Source organism: Artibeus jamaicensis, unplaced genomic scaffold (genome assembly GCF_021234435.1).
Source record: "Artibeus jamaicensis isolate MK-2021 breed Jamaican fruit bat unplaced genomic scaffold, CSHL_Jam_final contig_793, whole genome shotgun sequence".
Classification (NCBI taxonomy): Eukaryota; Metazoa; Chordata; class Mammalia; order Chiroptera; family Phyllostomidae; genus Artibeus; species Artibeus jamaicensis.
Genome location: NW_026521975.1, coordinates 7,616,840 through 7,632,194, shown reverse-complemented (window position 1 = coordinate 7,632,194; position 15,355 = coordinate 7,616,840). Strand labels below are relative to the sequence as shown.

At 36.8% G+C, this 15,355-nt stretch overlaps 2 protein-coding genes across 3 annotated transcripts in view; both read right to left on the bottom strand.

Annotated features, from left to right (window-relative positions):
* XRN1 (5'-3' exoribonuclease 1) overlaps positions 1–8,376 on the bottom strand; it is a 161,693-nt gene extending 153,317 nt beyond the window's left edge. For both annotated transcript variants that reach the window (XM_053672843.1, XM_037167457.2), the window contains exon 1: positions 8,212–8,376. In XM_053672843.1, coding sequence (XP_053528818.1) covers positions 8,212–8,286 — 75 coding nt within the window. In that variant the 5' untranslated portion in view covers positions 8,287–8,376. The remainder of the gene's footprint in view (positions 1–8,211) is intronic.
* An 891-nt stretch (positions 8,377–9,267) lies between these two features.
* The window catches only part of ATR (ATR serine/threonine kinase), a 129,796-nt gene continuing 123,708 nt past the window's right edge, over positions 9,268–15,355 (bottom strand). The window contains exons 45-47 of the mRNA XM_037167453.2: positions 15,160–15,311; positions 11,767–11,872; positions 9,268–10,183 (exon numbers count right to left, since the gene is read on the bottom strand). Of these exons, the coding sequence (XP_037023348.2) occupies positions 10,010–10,183; positions 11,767–11,872; positions 15,160–15,311 (432 nt within the window). The 3' untranslated portion in view covers positions 9,268–10,009. The remainder of the gene's footprint in view (positions 10,184–11,766; positions 11,873–15,159; positions 15,312–15,355) is intronic.

Genomic DNA, 15,355 nt, shown 5'->3' with positions numbered 1-15,355 from the left:
ATATCTATATATGTATTAGCAGAGAGAAGTTAGGAGTATACAGAAACAAGATGCTACTGGTACTTAATCCTGGATGATAGTTTCAGTTGCTTTTTACTTTCCTCTACCGGGGGTGTTCAATCTTTCGGCATCTCCGGGCCACACTAGAAGAAGAGTTGTCTTGGGCCACATATTAAATGCGCAAACACTAACGAAAGCAAAAAGACACCTCCTAATGTTTTGAGTAAATTTGTGGTTGTACTGGGCCACGTCCACAGTCACCCTGGGCTGCATGCAGCACGCCCTGCCAGACTACTTCACAGCCTTCACATCTTTCTGTACTATATGAATTTTTATGTAATGAGCATGTTATCTTTATAATTTAACTGTAATTTTCTTTTTTGAAAAATTCTTTAATTCTCTTAAGTTTCAGATTAATAAGGAAGATACAAAATGATTAAGTAATCATTGGCCAGTGCAGTCAAGAAAATGAGAACATGCCGTTGAATCCTGTTCTGCAGTAACTAGAAATTATAAGAGAAATTTCAAGGTTATCTTAGACTTTGCCCTCCCCTCAACTCCTTATCCCATGGTTTCAGGCAATCTCACCTTTTTCTCCATCCCAATTCCCTGCCTCGGTTTTCCAAATGGACTGTTTGCCTCCAGTTTTCTCTCTCACAATCTAAAACGTAATGTGATCATGTTGTCTCCTTACTTAAACCAATACTATACTACAAACCCTTAATACCATAAAATGTCCTGTATGATTTGGGTGCTATCTTTCCCACCAAATTCTGTTTCCACATATATCCTACAAGCTAACTACAGTAAATTACGGAGGTGTAAACGTGCTTGGCCGTTCAAACCTCTGTGACTTTACAGATGCTCCTACTTCCAGAATCTTTTCTTTCCTACTTGCTCCTCTGTTCACTGATCTTACAGACTGATTCAGCTTTTAAGATGCAGCTAAAGTATCTTTGTCTGGAAGCTTTCCCTTCCTCACCCAAGAGATGATGATGATACTTTGTGTTATATCGTATTTGTTTTTCTTTTCCCAATAAGTGCATGAACCCGAGGCATATATTAGGTGCTCTACACATTTTTGCTGAATGCTTAAATGTAATGTCTGTCCTTTCTTGTTGAACAGCCAGTTCCTCAAAGAAAGGTCTCTGATTTGGTCCTGTTTAGAACTCTTGGCTCACTGCCTAAAACAAAGTAATAAGTCAAAAGTACTTAATGAATAAATTAATAAACACACGTTTCCCTTTCCAGAATGTGACAGCACGTGTGTCCTTTATCATTCACTTGGTATATGCATTCATACTGCTTTCATTTATAATTAAGTACTGAATTAACATCTGAGTATCTAATTTTCTCAAAATACTAGTTTCTTTTTGTTATTATAACTTTGTATTCTACTTAGTGCCTTTCATCCTACTTATTGCCTTTTTACCTAAAGACAGTATCTGTTTAAAAAGCTGTTAACAATTACTTTTCTCTAGTTCTTTAATACTATTTATCTTCAACAATCCCCAAGTTTTGTTGCTTCATTTCATTTTTAATATATTCTTTTAAGACATACTAATATGCCCTACATATTTTATAAACTTTTAATAGATGTTTTATATACATACTATTTATGCTTTACAGATTCCATAATATGCTGTAGTTAAAAATTCATTCATTCAATAAATATTTACTGAAGACCTGTTATGTATCATACATTATGCTACGAGCTAGACAATACAGTAAATACAGTATGTAGTGAACACAGCGAAGGCTAAAACAGAAAGGCCCCCCACACAAGAGCAATACTTTAAAATACAAATGCCAGCTTGTGTTCCATGTAATTTGAAAAATTATGTTTTCATAGTCAAAAAGCAATTTTTAGCAAAAGCACAGAAGACCAGTATTAAAAGTACTGGCTCTAGCACAACACTGTGAATGCCCATAACACTGCTGAATGTAAAATGGTTAAGAAGGCAAATTCCATGTTATGTATATTTTACCACTAAATGTTTTTGAAGTACAGGCTCTAGAGTACACATCATCAACAGAAACTATATGGCCCCTGAAGGCGCCCAAATCATTGGGGAGGGGCACATAATAAAGTGCCGAGGTACATAGACAGACAGACAGTACAGCTGTGGTATCAAACTTCCATGGGGGCAAGTCTACAGAGCATTGTCCTGGAGGAGGGGCAGTAATAAGAGAAAGGTTGAGAAACACTACTCTGGAGCAATTCTGCTTAGTTTCATATTCAGCTCCAACACTTACTTTACTAGCTGTGGAGTAAAGTCAATCGCCGTGACTCAGTTTTCTCAGCTATAAAAGGGAGATAATTCTAGGATTGCTATGACTAAATAAGTGAATGCATGTAAAACACTTAAAAGTGTTTAGTACACGGCACATGATGAACAAATCTTATCTATTATAACAGCACTACATTACATTGTAATCACAAAGAGAACCGCCTATGCTCTAAGACTTTATAATTGTAATTACATGACCTTTGGTTTGTAAAGGTTACATTTTCATTAGTTATTCACGGTAGGGAAAAAGGAGGTTTACATTTCTAAGTACACAAAACACACTTCATTCTTGTATTACTATTTATTAATTATTGTATTATTTTCCATATGAACAACAATTAAACCTACTTTGGCCCAGCCCTGTATATATTCCTCATTAGAACTTAATCTCTACTTTTATCTCTATTACTCATTCACTGGGTCAGCAAACATTAACTGAACAACTGCTACCTGCCAGTTGAGATAGAATGAAAGAAATGAACCACATAAAAACTATGTAAATAGTCCCTGCCCTTAGGTATAATAAAGTGAGAGAACAGAGAAAAAGCCACAGCAACAATACCGTGTATCTTTCTACATAAAGCAAGGACTGATAAGGTATGAAGGAGTCAAAGACTTCCTTGAGACTGGAAAGAGGTGTCGTCTACCAGATATAGAAGAAAAAGTTTTTCCAAAAGGAACTATAGGAATTAAGGCAGAAGCATAAAATCCATGCATTTGAGAAAAGAGCAGGTTAGGGAACCATAGCACAGGGATATGTGGGAAAGAAGCAGGTGACACTGGAAAGATACTAGTTTTACATTACCAACAACCTTAGTGGAACTGGACTACAGTACGAGGGCAAGCTTGCAGTTTTCTAGAATAATAAATGTTACTGTTAAGAGCTTTTATTCTTCTTCACCATCCACATCCACTATTAGAACATTGATTAAGTATACAAGGTCTGTCCAGAAGGTATTCAGCCACATACTATGAAAAATAGAGACATTCATTGAAGAAGATATAAGGTACAAGAAACCTTGTACACAGGACAATGACGTTTTGGCCCCCTTCAAAGTAGGCACCTCAGGACCTCACACAGCCATCACCTGTCCCGTCATATTTCCCTGAATCTCATCAATGGTCTGAAATCTCTTCCCTTTCAAACGTGATTTTAGTTTTCAGAAAAGCCAGAAGTCTCAAGGCACATCTGGACAGTAGGGAGGCTGAGTCATCTGAGTGATTTGATGTTTTGCAAAAAAACTCTGCATGAGATATGATGCATGAGCAGGTGCATTGTCATGATGAAGCTGCCAATCACCAGTTGCCCAGAGCTGTGACCTTCTGAATCATCTGAATAGTTTCCATGGAGGAATGTTCAAGGTTAATGCAAAATTTGATACAGATTTTTTGCTCTACTCACTCAGTCATTGTGAATGTGACAGCCACACACACAGCCCACCTGCTCACTCAAAGGCATTCACACTGACTAGTACAGTGAGGTCATCATTGTTCACACATGTGCATTCCAGTCCACTCTCCTTGGCTGCCCAGTGACACTGATCTCGCGCAAACTTCTGCTGTAATATTAACAACAGCTGGATTCTGTCCAGACAAACCTCATACAGTACATGTGCAACTTCCTCTTGGATTTTGTTTTCCTTTTGTACTTTGTAATTTCTACATTCTGGTCTAGGCTACTTTCCTCAACTCTAAGAATAAAGTGTCTTTTTCTTAAAGGAGCCACTGTTCTGTTTGTTTTGCTTTATTGTTGCAGTTATTATTACTACTTAACTCCTTCCTCACTCCTAGCCCTACAATACACAAGACATATGGCTACACTAATATAACACTAGCACAAAATATTACTATACTTCTTGACATTCAAGCCTATTATATATAAGCTTTATATTCAACACAGATTTATGAAAAAAATAATTTCATACTATCATAACATATTTCTACTAAACTACTAGAAGACTCAATTGACTTAATTATTGAAAGTAGTTCTAGGTGTGTAGCTTACACATTCAAACACCAATGTAAGTCTTGTATACATTATCAATGTAAAGAATTCTCTGAAATAGAAATAGAAATAAGCTCTATAGTTTGGTTACCTCGCATTCTTTTTTCTAATATTAGCAGTCATTGATACTTAATGCCTATTTTTATTAACTTATTTGAGGTTGCAAAATGGTAATATTCTACCATTTCTTTTTATCAACTAGAATATTTTTATAAAGAGACCATTTTACCATCTGGTTACCCAGTGGTACAAGAAAGGTAGAACAAAATGCTTTCTTACCTTTAATCATTTTTCAAGATTAGGAATAGTCTCTATCACCTTTGGAAGGGGATCCTTTTTCTTAAAGTACCTGAACTCAAGGACTTAAGCATATTTGATGGGTTTCAATACACTGGATTATACCTCAAATTGTACCTCTTGGGGCCACTGCAAGCCTCTTCCAGTTGTCTCCTCAAATCCTTTGGTATGTCTCTAGTAGTTTTTGGTAGCATCTTTGCTATATGGTATGACAAGAGTTTCCAGGACCATCAAGAAAACTTCCTGTCTGGCCTAAAATCTGTCATTTCTCCAAGAAATTCCAACTTCTTTTAATGAATAAGGTATTTCAAGACCATAACCTGGGCACTGAGGGTATATATTGCTACTGCATTGATCATTGCTTCTAGAACTGTTCCATGGACAGAAGGATGACAGAGGGACAGAGGTGGGAAATTTACACACAACAATGTATGTATCATAAATTCATACTGATGCTTTCAATTAAAATTCAAGCCAAATTTTGTTGCCTTTTCATTCTACAGGTAACTATATTTAATGTTCACCACTGATCCTCATGTTGATGTCTTCCCTAGACATTTTGTCTGAAGCTTATTCTCTAGTAGACTCAAGGGAGTGCTCAAAGAAACAATATTCCCTGAATTCTTGCACAGAGAACAGTTTATCAGCTTACAGATTATACTCCAAAGTCAGTTCAGTTTCATATTACTCCAGTTTCTTCTAGCACATAACACTGATGGAAACCTAATTTTATTTTCTTTACAAGTCATGTGTTCTTTTCTTCTAACTGAAGTTTTCTTGTTTTTTCTCCTTTTTCTTTAAAGTTCAGTAACTTCATCATGTCTTGGCATTAATCATCTGAATCAAACTTCTTAAGCACATGTTATATTTTTTCAACATGCAGCTCCAATTTTTTTTTTAATTTTAGGAAAGTTTTCTTTCATTATAGTTTCAGTATTTATTGTTATGTTGCTATGATTTCTTTTCAGAAATCCCTATTATTTGTCTTTCTTATGACTGTCTCTTGAAACTTTATCTTTTAAAATTTCTTTACACCTTCTGTGTTTTCTCTTGCTCTTTTGTTCTTCATCATTTGCTCTTGCCTTGCTGTTATTTTAAACTTCATTTCTGAAATATTTATGGCTAATTTTCCCTGGGTTCTGTCATCTTATTGTGAATTTTCACACTTGATTTACTTTGTTCTTTCATGTCATGTCATTTTTTTAGTGTCTTTTTGCTCATTTTAAAATAGTAGGTTATTGTTTTGGTCTCTTTTGTGTACACATTTTTATTACAAGCTTTAATTGTAGAGAATGTTAGTTCCTTTAGTTCCTTTCTCCTCCCCCCATGGTAACTTTGAATGCTACTTAACCTTGATATTTTTCTATTGCTTATTTTTATGTAAATTTAATTTTCTTGAATTTTTAGAGTGAAGGAGTTCAGGAAAGTTTTAACTTCACAAAGTTCCCTCTTCTGCTATTTTAGCCTAGGTTAAAAATTGCAGGGGGGAGGGGGTGTTGATTGGTGATTTGTTTCCTAAGATTCCTTGACTCTGTAACCCTACCTCATTTTCATTTGGACCTTCTCCTTTCATCTCTATTGTCCCTTTTCTAATACAATTTTATTTCACTCCCAGCAGTTTCTCCTTATGCTGAGCTCTGCCTTAGAATGGTGCCTTGGCAAGCCAGTTTTGAAAGTTCATAGGAGGTACACTGCTCCTGACCATGAAAGCTCCTCAGTTACAGCTACTGCTATTGCAGTGGCCCTCACAGTCTTTCAGTGAATATTCTGGAGTTCCGTTCTCAGGTACACCAGATATTGCACCATTGCTTCTTTCTTACTCTTGCAAAGATGCCAATACTAATTGAGTCTAAAAGCTCTTGGTAATTTGTCCACACCCAATTGTATTTTGGGATTTGTAGGGATACTGTGTTATGTGGTTTTGTTGTAATTGTTCTATGTATTTTAAATGTAGCTAATTACTCTTTCTGCTTTTAGGTTAAGTATTCAGAGACCAAAAACTATGTTACTATTAACCACACCAAATTTCAGAGCACACCCCTCCACCAAACCTCTTCCCAGCCCCTTCCCCACAGGACTAGCTTTTGAACCATTGTGACTCACTCAAGCATTACCATCTTTCAAGCGGTGCTTGAGAGAGTAGCATGAAAACCCCTTCATAATATGTGCTTTTGCTGTTGTTAAGTACTAGTATCAAACAGTACTGAAAGACATCACTTTGATAGATTGAGTTTAAACCCATCTTTAGTGTTCAAATCATAAAGCTACCTTAAAGATATTACTTTTGTCCTTTAGTAACCAAATCCTTAGGATGGAGACAATCAGATATTTTCACCAAACCAAATTCTACACCAAAGACTACAAAGTGAAAAATATTACTGAACAAATTATGTATTATCAAGTGAGTATGGATAACAATAGCTTTTTTTTTTTTCACTTGAGAAAGTGAATGATGTGTAGCAGGTACAAAAAAGGTTTAAGGGAATGAAAAGCCAGAGTTAGTAGTCCCCATTTCTGCAATGCATTAGTAACCTTTTTTTACCCTCTTCTCTGGAAACAAATATCTTCCTAAACATAACCCATGTTTCAAGTAAATTAAAGATAAACTACCATTTTGGAATTTTTGTAAGCTTTTCCTCATATACAAAATCTGACTGTAATCCAACAACAGAAAAATTCTTTCAGGAAGTTTTAACTCTATCTTCATGCTCATGGTATTTTTAAAAAAGATTAAACTGTATGTAGAGAGCACGATGTTGTTCCCTAGATTGGTACCCCTCTACCATAAACACAATACATCACAAATCATTCAATTAGCTATACACATTTCAAAACTAATTTTTTCTGTAAAGTATAAAATGGACGAGAGGTCTACAAAAATCATTAAATGTGACAAACACTAACCTATTACCCAAAGTCTAGCAGTTAGATAACTGCTGTCTATTATCTTTCCACAGCTCCAATGTATTATTAACGCTTTAACGATCTCAACCAATCTCTTTCTCTCTCACAATGAAGCACCTAATACTGAGCCCTGCTCCAAGTGTATTCTTGGTCTTTTGGGATGGGAGAGTGGCACTGCTGTCGGAACAGAAAAAGGGCAACAAAAGGTATCACAAACAGGAACCAGCAGCTACGCCCAGAAGCGCAGCCGGTCCAGGAGGTGGGAAAGGTTCCTCCCGGAAGTAAACAGCTCCGGCGGCGGAGGTGGTGCTAGCAGCGAGTCGCCGACTGCGCTGCGGGCGGGGTTGGCAGGTCCTCGGAGGACTGGCTCCCTGGCTTCGCGACCTCTAGAGGGGAAAGCGTGTCCTACAGCTCAAGGAGGACTGGGCGCTCACTGAAGCTGGCCTCCCCAGGACTGAGAATCGGGATCGCGGCAGGCTCCGCCGACTGGGAGCCGTCACAACCGCCGCGGTCCACGGAGCTCGGTCACAGAAGTACTACCTGTCCTCGTCCCCACCCAAATCGTTGGGTGTTCTCAAACCTTCGGTCCCCTCCTTAGCCTCTTATCCGTCGATGACGAGCAGGAGGCGGAGACCGGAAAACCCCGTCTCTGTGCGGAAAGGGCCACGAAGCCCAAGTCCTCGGTCTTGTAACCGCAGACCCTCGCTCACCCACCTGATGCTCTTTCACCACTTCGCTGAGGCAAGGGTACCGCTCCGAAATCCATCGGTAAAACTTGGGGACTCCCATCTCCACTGTCAACACTAACTCCACCAAACCGAAACCAAACGCCCCGCCGGGCCCTACGCCGCCCACGCCGCCGCCGGCCCCGTCGCTCTTCTGATGACAACACACCGCCCGCCCGACCATAGAGAGCGCCCGCCAAGTCTAGAGTGGCTGGTCCGGGGCCGCGCCCCGGACGGGGCTCCAGCTCCCCGCCTCCCCTCCCCCGCCAGCGCGCTCAAGATTGGGAGAGCTCAGGCAGCTGTGAGAATGCGACGCTTAGTTCTTTTTTTTAAAGCATGTTTTTGTACATTTCTCATTACCACTTACCCCTATACTAGCCTTCTCCCAATCACCGACACTTCGTTCTAAAAACCACCAGACTTCCGAAAGACAACTGAACACTGAATTTTGTCCTGTTGGCTGTATTCTCTCAGGATGCTCTGCTCATCTAAGTATTTTTTTAAATAGAGTTTTTTGGTTTAGTTTTTCCTGGTTGAGAGTGGTTTTTTTTTTTCTTTGAGGGATACATATATATAACAAAGTTTCTTTTAAAGAACACTCTTTAACATGTTATTGAAAAAAGTCCTAACTCCCTCCACCCCACCCAGCCTCTTCCTTAACTCTTTAATGCAGTATTAGGCCTTCAATTGTAAAATATATGTTTGGTTTTCACGTTCATACCTCTTGGCTTAGCCTGTTTTCCCCATCACCCTTTCAACAGTGCAAAAAAAGAATTCTCTCAAGTGAACTTAATTGAAGTCTAAGAGTTTGCCATTTATTTGAATGTAGTATCGTCATTGCTTTGTAATTATCGTGAACTATTTTAAATCCTCTGAGAAAAAACAACGAAAAAATTTAACCACATGAACCCTTTTTTAGATTTTAAAATCTCATGAAATTTTAAGTATTACTGTCTGCCAAGATTAAACATTCTGGTACACTTTCAGTATGGCAGCATTTTTAAGATGGAATGTTTGTGTTTTTCATGTGCATGCTTTTTGTCTTATGTTTTTTCCTGATTACACACAATGCAACCATACAAAAAAGGATTTTATTAAGTGAACATAATGATATGTTATTTATGTTTATATCTTTGGATTGTCAGTTCTTAGAGGGCAGGGGAAATAAGCTCTGTCCACAAATCCAGCACAGTGCTTTGTCCACAGAATTTATTCAATGTAATTTTTTGTTGTTGTTCAAATGAATCCTTATGCTAACGAGTACTTAAAACCTAAAAGTTGTAAAATGAAGTAAGCCTAGCTTACTGCCTGCAAATATATATTTTAAAGATTTTTATTTATTTATTTTTAAATAGAGAAGGGAGGGAGAAAGAGAGGGAGAGAACCATCAATGTGTGGTTGCTTCTCCAGTGCCTGCTACTGGGGATCTGACCAGGCCCACAACCCAAGAATGTGCCCTGACTGGGAACTGAACCAGAAACACTTTAGTTCACAGGCTGGCGCTCAATCTACTGAGCCACCACCAGCCATGGCTATACGTATTTTTAGAGCATAAGAACATTTCATGTTCTACTTCTCTAGTGTTTATAATATACAGTAGATAGTTAAGAAAGCACTTTATTTCATAACAACATATATTATTTTAAATATTAACAATCAGGGAGAAATAATACATTGTTCTGAGAACATAAAGCAACTTACATTGTACTGTACTTTGGAACTGAACATATAAAAGACATAAATATGAAATATGTTAATTTTAGATTAACATATTCTTTAAAGTAATTTCACATATATGGGGTCCAACCAAGGTACATTTGGCATAGTAAGTTTTCATCAGTAGCTTCTTGTATAAGGTAATGTACATGTCCTTCAATAGATAAGGGCAGCCCTGTTACTCTATTACGGGTCTTGATTACACCTTGCAGTCGCTGCTCAATATCAAGAACATGGGTCTTGGCCTAAAAGAAAAAAATTGAAAATCATAAGACATAAGAACCTAATGCCATGTGCATGCTGATAATTTGGAATTACTATCTTTCTGTTATTTAACAAATGTTAATGCCATTTTACTGACCCCATTTGTAAGAGTAAATACAAAAAAAGAAATGAAACAAGTATAATAATGAGATTGATTTGAAGGCCTGCAATGTTGATCCAACATGAACTATTTAGGCATTTTTCTGGACTGTGAAATAGCAGGGAATATTAGTAGGGAGTGAATTCTTTACAGTGTTGATAGAAGAAATCATTTTTAATGTGTACTGACATACTCAGGATCTGAGTGAATATGTTTGTTGCTGCTTAACAATCTCGAGCTGTTAGTCCCTTAGTTTTGTTTTAAAGTGGTCTTTTCAACTTTGTTTCCTGTTTACCTACCAGTGACATCTGTTGTAGACTTACCACCTGTTGTATTATAACAGACTCCATGTCAGTGGTGTAAGTCAATTTACCCTGTCTTAATTTAACCTTTGTAAACTTTCATTTTTAAGTGCTTAAATAAGTAATATTTTGCAATAAAAATACAGTCATCCCTCGCTATATTGTGGTTCACTTATTGCAACTTCACTGTAAACCCGTGATACAGTGAAGCCGCAATGAGTGAACCGCGATATAGCGAGGGATGACTGTACACTTCACTGGTGAGCACCCATATAGAATTTTATATGTTGTTAAAATTACATACGTTTTGAGTGTAGAAAGTATTTAAGAGCATATGAAGTGTTTATAAGAGTGTGGGAAAGGTTAATAAGAGAGTGGGAAAGGTTTATAGGAGTGTGGGAAGGGTTTATAAAGTCTTAAAATATACATAAATAATAAATACAGTGCCGCTACTTCACGGATTTTCACCTGTCTTGGGGGTCTCTGGAATGTAACTCCCGCGATAGGTAAGGGATCACTGTATAGTGATATAATTAACCAGCCATTAAAAGTTTACTTCTACAGAGTGTTAACTGAGTTCATATATTAGGTACTTACATATTTCTTATGATTAATGTAAAATTAGAGCAATTAGCCCTGGCTGGTGTAGCTCAGTGGATTGAGCGCAGGCCTGTGAACCAAAGGATTTAAGGTTCGATTCCCAGTCAGGGCACATGCCTGGGTTGCAGGTCAGTTCCCGCCAGGGGATGTACCAGAGGCAACCATACATTGATGTCTCTCTCCCTCTCTCCTTCCCTTCCCCTCTAAAGATAAATAAACAAAATCTTAATTTTAAATAAATACATAAAATAAAATTAGAACAATTAAAATGTTAAAGCTGAGACTTGCTGCTCTGTAAGTCGCACAATTTGTGTTCAAGTATTTCCCACTCATAATTGTAATTATCTATGGTTTAAACAAATGCGTCCTCAACTCTGCTTTTAGTACATAAATGATAATAATGTTAACATGAGTAATGACAATAAAGAAAAGTTGGGCATTGATATACTAGAGAATTAGATTTCGGAGTATTCAATAGTCAGTCATTGATAGTATTTAGAATCAGTTGTCATTTGTAGAGATACACAGTATCAGTTCACATCAATCTACACCTTCTACTAACCTTTTCATTGACAACTTCCCCAGTTTCATTCAGTAGTACTTTGGAATGCCCCTTCACCGGTTTACTCCATTCCACAAGAGGGTCATGAAGAAAAGTCTTTAAGACACTAAAAAGGAAAGAAAATGTTATGGTAACAATACAATGTTATCTTTGTAAAATGAAATCTTGGTAAAGTTGACACTTAGGTGAAGAATAAGTGAAGGATGAGAAGCTAATGGTAATACTCTTAACACATTATTACTGTTTCAGGAAAATATATGAAATTATTATTTGGGGATGACCGGAGGGAAAGGAAAGAGGTGGCAGGGAAGAGACAAGATGGAGGAGATAAGAGGTTCTTGGGAGTAGAGTACAATGTTCTGTGTGCCATCCCTGAATGCATAGTGTAAACTAGTTAATGACTATTTATTGAATGAGTAAATTTCGTCCTTTGCCACATCTCCACAATGACCATAAAATAATCAATAGCTACCACATAGATGGACCCCAGCACATTATTTTTCCGTTGTGCTCTAGAAGTCAGATCCACATAAAAACCCACTTAGATATCTTGTAGACACCTTAAATTCAGTATTTTCATAACAAAACTCGTGACTTTTCCCCAACTATTTCTCTTTTATTCTTCAAATCAGTAAAGAACATTATCCATCCACTGGCCCTGAATAAAAAATTATGACTCATCCTTGCCTCCTCTTCTTTAAACACTTAATTCTACTTTCTAAATCTCTTTATAATATCTCCAGTTATCTCCATCTTTACTGTCACTACCTCATCCACTGCACCATCACTGTTTGCCTGGGTTTCTGCAACAGTACTCTTAACTAGTTTTCTGGCCTCTCACCCAAAATGGAATTTTTCTACAGTGCAAATCTGATGATCTCATTTCCTCTTCTTTTTTTATTTTCTTCTTAATACTCTCCAATGATTTCTGGTGGTTCTGAGGGCAAAGTTTAAATGTGTAAACTGGCTTTATGTGGACCTTTCATAATCTAGCTCTGCCTCTCCTCTTAGGAATAAAGAACTTGAAGTCTGTCCTCTAGGACACAATATTGCATTTCTGAGGCAGGCCATGCCTTCTGGAGCATTGAGATTTCTATCACTTAGAACACTCTTTTCCCTTTTACATGACCAGTTCTGTTTATCTTGAAGGTCTCAGCTACTTGTTCCAGAAATTATTTCCTGACTTCTTTCAGACTAGGATAAATGCTCCTAGTTAAGTGTTTCACAAGATGCTATACTTCCTCTTTCAGAGAACTTGCTTTTGCTTATGTCAAACTAACCAATGCATTCTATGATGATGTTTGATAGACAGCTTTTAAATAAGAAGGTGAATATAGAAACTTTTTAAATCCTTTTTAAAAACTACAGTTGACACTTGAAACAATATGGGTTTGAACTATGAGGGTTCAGTTATATAGGATTTTTAAAATAAATATGTACAGTACTGTAAATTTTCTCCTACTATCTTAATAACATTTTCTTTTCTCTGCTTTATATTATTTTAAGAATACAGTATATAATAATATACAAAATATAGGTTAATGGACCATTTATGTTCTCCAGTAACATTAGATGGAGAAAAATAATCCTTTAAAAAATGCTGCTGGAACAATAGGCTGTGCATATTCAAAAGAATAAATATGGACCCCTATACCTCACACTAGACAGAAAAAATAACTGAAAATGACCAAGGATTTAAATATAAGAGCTAAAACTATAAAACACTTAGAAGAAAACATAGGTGTGACTCTTAATGACTTCGGATTATACAATAGTTTCTTAGAATAGGGAAAAGACAACCCATATGTGAGAGAAAATATTTGAAAATTATATAAGGTCTAGTATCTACCTAGGTAAAGAACTCTTACAACTTAACAATAAAAAGACAAATAATCCAATTTAAAATGGGATCTGAATAGACATTTGTCCAAAGAAGATACACAAATGACCAACATGACATGGGAAAAGATGTTCATCATCATTGCTCATTAGGGAGATGCAAATTAAACTCACAATGATGCACGGGTGGAAGCTACACATGGTTCTCTTGGGCAAATCCCTGACTTGTCTGTTGTGTCCTGTCAGTAGGTGGCAATACTTGGTGTCACCCATTTCTGACCACCAATTACCCAGAACCCATCCTGTTCCCTCCTGTGTTTTTTTAAAGCAAATCTCAGGCATCCAATTTTTCCTTCTGTAAGTATTTGAGGATGTATCTGTCCAAAATAAAGCCCCTTAAAAATATAATCACAAAACTTTTTTAACTGAGAAAAAGTCAATAATTTTGTAATATCCTTAAATGTCTAGTAAATATAAAAAAAACAGAATGAGATACCACTTCATGCCGACGAGGATGGATAAAATTAAAAAGACATGCAATCAAGTGTTGGTAAGGATGTGGAGATATTGGAGCTCTAAGACATTGCTAGTGAGACTGTGAAATATTACAGCTGCTTTGGAAAACAGTTTGAAAGTTCCTCGAAATTTTAAACTTAAGAGTTCACATAGGACCCAGTAATTCTACTACAAGGTATATCCAAAAGAACTAAAAACACATATGCATATAAAACTTATATACAAAAGTTCATAGCCACACTATTCACAATAGTCAAAAGGTGGAGATAATCCAAATGTCAACTAACTGATGAATGGATAACAAAATGTGGTATCCATATTATGAAATATTACTTGGCAATAAAAAATGAAGTACTGACATATAGTACAGCATGGATAAACCTTAAAAACATTACACTAACTTAAAGAAAACAGATACAAAAGGCTCCATGTTGTATGATCCCATATACATAGGAAATGTCCAGAGCAGGCAAATCCATCGAGACAGGAAGTAGATTAGTAGTTGCTAGGGGTTGGTGGGGGAGTAAGAATGGGGAATGACTGCTCATTTCTTTTGGAGGTAATGAAAAGTTTTATAAATAGATAGCAGTGATGGTTGCACAATCCTGTGAATGAACTACAAACCACTATATTTACACTTTAAAAGAGTAAATTATATGATGTATAAATGTTATGGGCCCTGGCTGGTGTGGCTCAATGAATTAGTGCCAGCCTACAAATCAAAGGGTCACAGTTCAATTCCCATTCGGGGCACACGCCTGGGTTACGGGCCAGGTCCCCAGTATGGGGTGTGTGATGTTTCTCTCTCTCTCTTTCTACCTGCCTTCCCCTTTGTCTAAAAATAAATAAACAAAATCTTTTTAAAAACCACATATTAAACAGTAAATAAATTCATGATATGTAAATTATATAATGCTATTATTTTAAACAATCTACCTTAACCAATGTAAAGTGGCTTCTATATACAGAAAATATACTTAGGAACCAACAACTGCATTTAAATTTACTATAAATTATTTACAAGATACAAATGATTACCTCATTAAAGGCTCTCTCTGATCTCGCATCAGCCTCATTGTAACTTCACAAGCTCTTCGAAAAAGACCTTCTGTTCCCATAGGACCCATTCCATTAACCATATTATGAGTCAGGCGAAATGGAACAATTTCTGGAACTTCAAAGGTTTCTCCCTTAAAACAATGCATTTTATTAAAAAGTAATAATGTTAGAATTT